Raw genomic sequence first — 8982 nt, 5'->3', positions numbered from 1 at the left:
TAAACTGGTAGGTTTTAAAATACCAGAACCCCTCTTGGCAAGCAAACACTGCTGGTTTAGGTAAGAGCTGATATTTACCAAAGATGGTGGAGGGAGAAGCTCTAATCTACCCCCTAGTGATCAGGCTTCCTCAGCCTTAAAGGAAAACCCAGTCCTGAGAAGAAAGGGAAGAAAGGGAGGATGGTAAGTAAAGACTGCAATCACTTTGAGGCTTTGCAAAAGACAAATATGAAGAACAGAAGAGGTAGGGTATTGCTCAATCCTAGTCCAAGATGATGTATCTGGGCAAGAGACTCTGTGTGTGTTTCGGTAGCATAGAATCATCGAATCATTTACATTGGAAAAGACTTTTAAGATTATTGAGTCCAACTGTAAACCTAACTGCCAAGTCCACCACTAAACTATGTCCCTCAGCACTACATCTACACATCTTTTAAATACGTCGTGCTATATCATGGTATGGTGACTCAACCACTTCCCTGGGCAGCCTGTTCCAAATGCTTGACAGTGAAGAAGGCATATCCAAGTTCAACCATGTGACCACATGTTATTCTGCTGAGGCAGAACCTGCCCTTGTTTATGGAGTCCCTTCTTCCTGAGGAGTCTCAAATACACAAGTTTCACAGCCTTGGTGGTAAACTCATCTCCATGCTGCCCATGCAGGAGAGAGGGACTTTGCTGACGGGAGGCACCCACAAACTATCAGGGTGGCACTGCTGCAGCACATTGGCTATTTTCTGTTTTAATGTTGTCCCATGCTGACGTTGAGCCCAGGCTTTGCTCTTAGAGGTTTTGTTTTCTCGTGTGTTGATGACCTTTGTACTGTAGTGTTTCTCATTTAGTAGCTGCCCCAGAGCCCTGCAGACAAACGGGTGGGAGACGGACAGTGAGCTCGGAGGATGGCAACGGCAAGTCATCACGGGACAATGTGGCTTTTTCCCGTTGTCCTCCTTTTCCTTCAGATGGTGCAGACAGGTACAGCCTTTGCTTTAACTTGGCTTTGTGCGGCTTTGCCTAAAGCACACAGGTAATTACATGCCGTTATTTGTGCTTTGTGGACCAGGGTGACATGAGCGAAAACCTGGTAGCTTTGCTTTCTCACCTGCCTTGCTCCAATTTGTCTGCTGCAGTGCGATAATATCCAGGCCTGAGTCATTAGAGGCATAACATTTTGGCCTGAAATAATTGTGTCAGAGTAAAATACGGAGTTAATATGTCAATATGCAGGGCTTTCAAACTGGCAGCACAAACAATGTGTTGTTCTTCACGTCCTCAAGAGATGTGATAATTAAATAATCCTTACTATCGATTCGTAAGCTGTTGGGTGACAAAATGAGCCCCACAAGGTTTAACAGTGCAGAGGGGAACGAGAACCCCACACCGTCACCCACTGTGCTTGTCTGAGTCTCAACACAAACATCCTATCTCCACTTGAGGAAGTGTCCCACCTGTCTTTGAGGTTGGAGCCTGAGGTGCTTCTCTGTGGAGTAAAGCGTGTGAATCATACAGCAGACATGATGCATGCTTTGTTGTTTACTTTTGCTGTAAAAGTCATTTGGTGATTACAGCGGACTGGTTGGACACAACTGAACAAACACCTGAGTCACCAACATTACAAGAGCTGGGAGTAAGAGGGAGATTTTGACATCCCAGAGGTGGAAAAGATACTTAATGGGACATACGGTGCCCTGAGAGTATTCAGAATGTTTCAAGAAAAATTTTCTCAAACAAGCATGTAGGAAGCAATTTTGAAATTTTGAGTGCATTCATCAACGTTTAATTTCAATCAATGGATTAGAAGTGGCTGACAATACAAAGACAGAATATTACTTTAATAAAAATATCTGTAAAATGACAGAGCTCATAAGGGAAGTAAAGAAAAACAAGAGAATAAAATTAATGTATCATTTAAAAGAGGGAAAGATCTGGCTACTTCTAAAAAAACCCACAAAACCCCAAAGTGTGTAAGGCATATGTCCAAACTATGTCAAGGTCAAGAAAGGACAGGAGGATTAGGTAAAATCATGAGCTCCTTTATGACTTGACATCCAGAAGGACATATAGAAAAATCTAGATCTGTATAAAAGAATTGCAAACATCCTGACATAAAACCAGAAAAGCTTAGGAGTAAATAGAGTAAGATAAACATGATGTGAAAATCTAGGCCTGATCTAAGTTTATGGATATTGGAAGAGAGACCAAGAGGAATGTTAGCCCATTCCCAAAGGAGAAGAAGATTTTGATTCTCTATAGTTTTATTTCCTATATTTTATTCCCTAAGGTACGAGATTATTTGTGCCCAACAAGGAGAAAAGAAACTGCTGAGTTGCACTAGTTAGGAACAAATCACATCAATCTCCCCCAAGGACAGGATAACAGGCTGGGTGGCTGCAAAAGATGCAGTACAAGTCAGATTTCTCCATTAAGGGAGCCTTCTAACATCATTTTATATAATGCTTTTATTGTAACAGAAAGAGAAACATGACCTGGATTAAACTACTATAAATTTGGTGCACCTCTGATTGAGAAACCATACTAATTGGTTGAAAGATTATACGTGCAGAATGTGCAGGGCTCCATACAGGGCTCCACACAGGACCTCAGATAGTTGGTATTTTCCACAGGAACATGTAAGATGGAAGAGAGTGTTTGCTCACTGAATTTATAGCTCATTCTAGACTGAAAGGACTACCATAAATTGGGATGAGAGTTCAAGACAACCTTGTGAAACTGGAACAGTGGTCCAAAATAAATAGAAGGCAATTCAGTAAAAACATAAACAAAATTTCACCCTTGGTCCTGCAATACACAACCAAGGAAATTTGTAAAATGTAATAAAACCAAGAAATCTCCATTTTCATGGGGATGAACAGCTAGGACTAGAAGTAATGGGATCCCACCACAGTGAGGGACACTCAGTTTAGATATTAGGAAACACTTTTTAGACATTATAAGACTAGTTAAGGAGCAGATTAGGCTGCGTGGGCCAGCTGTGGAATCTCATTGTGAATCTATAGGAACAGGTTAAACAGCATCTGCTAGGACTGGTTTACTTCTTGCTCTCAGACTGTTAGTGCCAGGAAGAGCTCTCCCATTCTGCCTGTGATCTTGCGGTGCCAGGGACTGAGCTCAGGTGAGTACTGTGAGCTTTATACAGATGGAAAAGGAATATGGCAAGGGTCTACCAAAAGTCCAGTACTTCATTAATTACTGATACTTTAGTTGTTGCTAGTTTTAGCCTCTCACCCGCACCCATGTTCATCTTGCCTTAGTACGATGGTGGTACTGGTGAGTATGGACTATCCCTTCCTTTGACCTCAAAGAGTTGTCAGTTATAGCTGGGAAACGCAGAATAGGATGTAAAATAATAGTGGTCTACCTAATGTTGACAACTTACCATTTTAAAAATAATGATAGGTGCAACTGTTGTTACTAAGTCCTTTGGCAGGAATTGCACAAAATTTCCCCAAATGGTGGAGGGGTTGACTAATGCTTGCAAGCGAGGTTTTATGAGCTGCTTGTGCTTTTATTAAATGACCACAAGTTTGTAACCTGCCTATAAATTTATCCCCTTTGCAGCCATACCAAATGCATGCAAAGTCAACAATGGGAACTGTGAGCAGTTCTGCAAAGCTGAAGATGACCAAGTCGTATGTTCCTGTGCTGCTGGCTATGCCCTGGGCAATGACAACAAAACCTGCGTTCCCATAGGTATGAAGCCAAACTTAAAGCTCCTTCTATGGGACACACATCACATCTTCGTCTTGTTTGGGACCTGCTGGTGTGTTGCAGTGCTGTTGTAGCATGAGGAATCATGTTAGCTCTTCACACCTTTCACATTGCTTGCTTGAGGTGTTGCCGACAAAGTTAATAAGATCTTAGCCAAAGGTCATAATTTAAGTAACATCAAATTATGCAACCGTGAGCAATGAGCAGTGGCCAAAAAAATGCAGGGAAGTATTCTGTGTAAACGGGTGCGTTCTCAGAGCAGACTGCAAAACCTATGTCCCAGCAGGTAGACAGCCATATGGGGTTACAACGGGGCTCTGATTTCTCTTCACTCACAGATTGAAACAAACCTCTCAAGCTTCAGGAGATTTTGTTAGAAAGGAATGGGTTAGATTTCTCATTGGTGAGAATTGGTGTCTGTTTTCAAGGCCTCCATCTTGTGCTGGATATCTACAGATCCAAATGAGTAGGAACCAAAGAAACTTCTCCCTTTACAATGTAGAGTTCACAAGGACTCATTATCATTTCAGTGATAATGACATAATGTGATTGCAGTTGTATCTCACTTGTTTCCCCTTAAATACCACCTGTTCCATTTCAAAGGAATATAACCCGCCCTTCTATTTTCTTCTAAAAACATGTTTTCTGTAATCTTTTTTTTTTCTATAGTAACCTAAATACATGAATACTACTGACATCAAATTTAAATCCATCAGCTTTGTCTCCATTCAAAGTGAACATTACCAGTTAGTTTATTCTTCTGTATGCCTGATGCTATTTGTTGTAATGTGCTTTGCAATTTAATCTCAAATTGCTGTCATGAGTTTATAATTCCTAACATAGAATACTTTGCTCAATTTCCCAATTGCAAAAGATTTAATAACACCAGGTATACAAAAAAAAGTGGTGCCAACAATGGAAGATGTTTAACTTTTCAGTACTTTGAAAATTCTAAACCCATTTGCCCACTTGCTCAAAATGGGTGAGTTTTAGAACTGGAAAATGATTTTCATTTTTCAACCATTCTGGTCCTTTCGTATTGCAAAGTTTTTCTTAATTTCTTGAAAAATCTAGCAGAGCCACCGCTGATAAGGACATCTACCTATCTAATTCAATTGCAAAAGGCTACTGTCAAGGAGTTTTTCATGAACTGTTAAGCACTTTTTCTCTCATTTTCATGAAGAATTGATTCCCTGAAAGTGACCTGTTTCCCTGCAAGCCATTTTTCTTCACTGTAGATACCTATCTGTAACTCTAAGGGCTGCTTTTGACTGCAAAACCCATGTTACAACAGGTTTGAATTATTTCTTGCGATGACAAACAACACAAGGTGCACTGGAAGCCAAATTTATTTTTTCTGGCCACGAAACTGTCCCTTATGTCAAGGGCTCTGTCAGACAAGCTCTGTTGAGCGGCACTTCGGTGACAGAGATTGTTTTCAACAGCAACTGTCTGTCCTTCTGCTCTGCTGGAGGTTACTGTCCCTTGTATGTCACCTGGCTCAGCGCCTCAGGGACAGCACAGGCACCATCCCTCACAGAGATGGAAGGCCATGGTCCTCCACATCCTACATGTTGGCTTAAATGAGCAAGAAAGGTAGCTCTGAGCTAAAGTGAAGGCTGGTAACAGAAGCTGAGCCCTTCACAGCTGTTTGCTCAGTGTTACGGACAGGAGCATGTGACATGTGCCTCAAAGTCCCAGTATTTCCCAGTCAGGTATTAGCATTTTGGTTTTGCCTTTGCAGTCAAGTTCCCGTGTGGTAAACTTCAGAGAAATCATAAAGTTGGTCGAGAGAAAGTTGGAGGACCCACAGCAAGTCCAGATGCTCATCCTGAAAATGAGGAAACCGCTGAGGCCCCAAGCAGCCATCCAGAGGTCACCGGGGAGGCTGACAGTTTGCCCAGTGTGTCCCCATGGCATGTAAGGCACCCTTATCCTGAGATATTTAACACCTGACCAGGCTCCACCAGGACCATTCTCTCTTCATCATACTCATCCCCGCTTCCCAAGGGGGGCTAACTTGATTTGAGACAGAATTCCCAGGTGTCAGCTTTTGGGGTGGCTGTCCCCCTCTTGAGTAGTGTGATTCTGCACAGGTCTCCTACCATGAGTGAGGTTGTGCCTTCGTTTCAGCATCAAGCAAATGCTGAGAGGAGGAGGCCAGGAAGGATTAGGGTTGCAGATATGGGACGTAGAGCTGGATGAGCCACCGGGCCCCTTCCCTGCCAGCCACCCCATTAGTCAGGTTGCAGCATCAGAAGAACAGCCTGAGGTCCTGTTGTGGCCAAGAAACAAAAGAAACCCCAACAGAAATAGCGCTATTACAATATCAGCTAAATTTTGTTTAAACAACAGCAAGCAGAACCTGTTGGTAAAAAAAACATGAATGCGCAAATTCTGCTTTGAGCTGGGAAAAAAGCCTGTCTTGACAAGTTTCCCACTGTGGTGGCTACTCCCCAGTGTAACTCTCATGAACTCTGAATGAAGGATACCTTTGACAGAAAATATGTATGAAAATGTCTACTGTCAGAAAAACTGCTTGAATCTCAGCTGGCTGCTCAGGATTTCTCTGTATGTGTGTTTTTGTGCTTTATCTTCCTTCTCTCTCTTTGCAGGCTGTTCTAGTAGAAGATGAGGAGGGTGACTGGTTTTGTGGGGGGACAATTCTGAATGAGTATTTTATACTTTCTGGAGCTCATTGTGTTAACCAGTATAAAAACTTGGGGGTCCTTGTTGGTAAGTGCTTCTCATTTTGCCCTTTACTACAAAAATAAGAAACAGTTCTGTGTTGGAGGACACTGAACTCCGTGCAAGAGTTTTTCTTACCTTCTTTTTATTTCTCACTGCCTCGTCTTGTCCCTTGACTAACAGTGAAATACATGTTCAGCTTTGTTGAATGGACAGTTTCTTTAAGCTTGGCCGTGGCCTAGCATAGCTGGTATATGATACAAGCCAAATAAAAACCAGGAAGGTATACGAGCAAGTAAGGTTGAGCTGATGTAATTAAATTGGTCTAACATGACACCAATGCAATTTCCTGTCTTGGCCAAACCTCGAAGAATTTCAGATGCCTCATTCAGATGTGAGCCATAACTATTTTGACAGCATGTAGATACTAGTCTGAGACTGTTCCATACCCGAAACCTCCGATTTATTATTTATTAGTGTCATTTATGAAAAAGTAGTTTATCACAACTTCTAAGCACTGAAAAATGGTGTTCTGAGTCATAAAAATTGGAGTCAGCCTACAAGAGGAAAGCAAAAATTATGTTTACCTAAGCTCCAGTTGTCTGTCCATTTAATTCCCAAAGAGACTTTATGCAAATTGAGAAAGACTAAATATATATAATACTCAGAAATTTTTGCATGCAGAATGTTAAGGTTTTAAAAGACAATGAATATCTATACTGTGTTTAAGCCTGTTTGACTATGTTGCTCTAAAAATGAGAGGGGCAACTGTTGGTATTGTCTTATTAACAACTACTTTAATAATCTGACACAGGGATGGTGGACAAAGATAATGAAGAGCCAAGTAGATCAATGCACAGAGTGGAAAAAATAATTGCACACGCGGAATTTGATGCAGAAACTTTTGAGAATGATATAGCCCTTCTCAAATTAGAGGAACCTATCACGTTTTCTGAAGATGTTGTCCCAGCATGCCTTCCAGAAGAAGACTTTGCTAAGAACGTTCTGATGAATCAAACGTTTGGAATTGTCAGTGGCTTTGGGAAGAGGTTTGTAGGTGGGCAGCCAGTCAAAAGAATGAAAGTGCTTCAAATCCCTTATGTGGACAGGAACACTTGCAAGCTTGCCCTTCGTAACCCAGTCACAAGAAAAATGTTCTGTGCTGGATATGATAAAGATGGAGAAGATGTCTGCCAGGGAGATGGAGGAGGCCCCCATGTAACCCAATACAATGGCACTTATTTTGTTACTGGTATCATCAGCTGGGGAGAAGGGTGTGGAAGGAAAGGGAAATATGGAGTTTACACCAACTTGTCAAAGTTCTTACCCTGGATAAGAAGCGTTTTGACAGAAAACTCTTAGTGGTTTGACATTTAACAAACCTAATTGTCTTAGCCATCAAACCTGATCCCTAAGTAATATTTTTCGCTTTTTAACATGCTCACTAAAATTCTGATAGTTTGTGCTTCCCATAAGAGACACCATCTACTTCTTCATGAGCTAATGCCTGGTTTTCAGAAGGTGGGGTTGGGCTTCAAACAGAGCTTACTGGTTTTGGACAATATTGAAATTTGTTTGGTTTAGGTACTCCTTCTGCTCTTGTTGTGACAACCTAAATTTGTCAATTGAAGGTTTTGCATGTGCTGATAAGGCCCCTCCCACTGCAAGGAAAGTTGGAACTAACTCAACATTTCTGTGGCACTACATGCTTTATAGAAAGAAACCAAACTAGGATCATAGCAAAGTAAGACAGCATCAGAGTAGGACAGCATTTTAAAAGCCTCTGGAAAAGCTACCTAATTTTATAGATTTATATACGTGTATGTGTACACAGAAAAAGCTAGAAAATTCAAAAACCACCCATGTATCCACACGAGTCTAAATAACTGGGCATGTCACTGAATCAAATGAGTTGTTAGATGAATTTCATTGGATTGTAAGGGCTTCCTTATCATCACCAAAATCACTGGTCTGATATTTTCTTGCTTTCTTTCTGAGATACTTTCTTCACCAGCGTTTTTGATGTCATGATTTTGGCTATAATAAAGTAAATGCATTGCATACCCTGCAAATTACTGAAGCGTTTTTTAAATCTACAAGGATGAATAATTTTTCAAGACTAAGAAAAGCCTGATTCTCTCATCAGCTGAACCTGACACCCTCTGTCTGACTTATTCCAGTCCAGGAGGAAAAAAAGGCTTGCTTTTCAGCCAGCTCAGTGGTACATAAAAATGGTGAACTAGATATTAAGATGTTTGAGTCTCTACAGAAAAATTAAGTGCTCTGTGATGTACTTTAAAAAGTATGTCAGTACATATTTTGGAAGAGAGGAAAAGATGGATGTTCCAAATGATATTGTGGCATAAAACATGCAAAACTTTTCCCGTTCCCTGGCTTCACAATATCCAGTTTGCAAGTTTTTAAAGTCACCATTTCGGGGTAATTATTAATACGGATTGTGTTAATCAGTTTGAAAGGAATAGGGTGGTTAAGTTGGTCCTGCAATGACTCTACAAAAATCTCAGAGAAATCATGGTAGAGTCTGTTCCATTTGTACTATTTCCC

General features: G+C 41.0%; 1 protein-coding gene across 1 annotated transcript; it reads left to right on the top strand.

Moving 5' to 3' along the window:
- Nucleotides 1–817: 817 nt before the first annotated feature.
- LOC106889295 (coagulation factor X-like) lies at nucleotides 818–8489 on the top strand. The gene is made up of 5 exons (XM_014944187.1): nucleotides 818–975; nucleotides 3580–3711; nucleotides 5474–5649; nucleotides 6345–6465; nucleotides 7232–8489. Exons 1-5 carry the CDS (start codon nucleotides 900–902, stop codon nucleotides 7777–7779), a joined length of 1053 nt encoding a protein of 350 aa, XP_014799673.1. The 5' UTR covers nucleotides 818–899; the 3' UTR covers nucleotides 7780–8489.
- Nucleotides 8490–8982: the final 493 nt, after the last annotated feature.

Source organism: Calidris pugnax, unplaced genomic scaffold, assembly GCF_001431845.1.
Source record: "Calidris pugnax isolate Ruff unplaced genomic scaffold, ASM143184v1 scaffold69, whole genome shotgun sequence".
In the NCBI taxonomy this organism is placed as follows: domain Eukaryota; kingdom Metazoa; phylum Chordata; class Aves; order Charadriiformes; family Scolopacidae; genus Calidris; species Calidris pugnax.
Note: the sequence above shows the minus strand (reverse complement) of the source record. Positions and strands in the feature narration are given on the sequence as shown.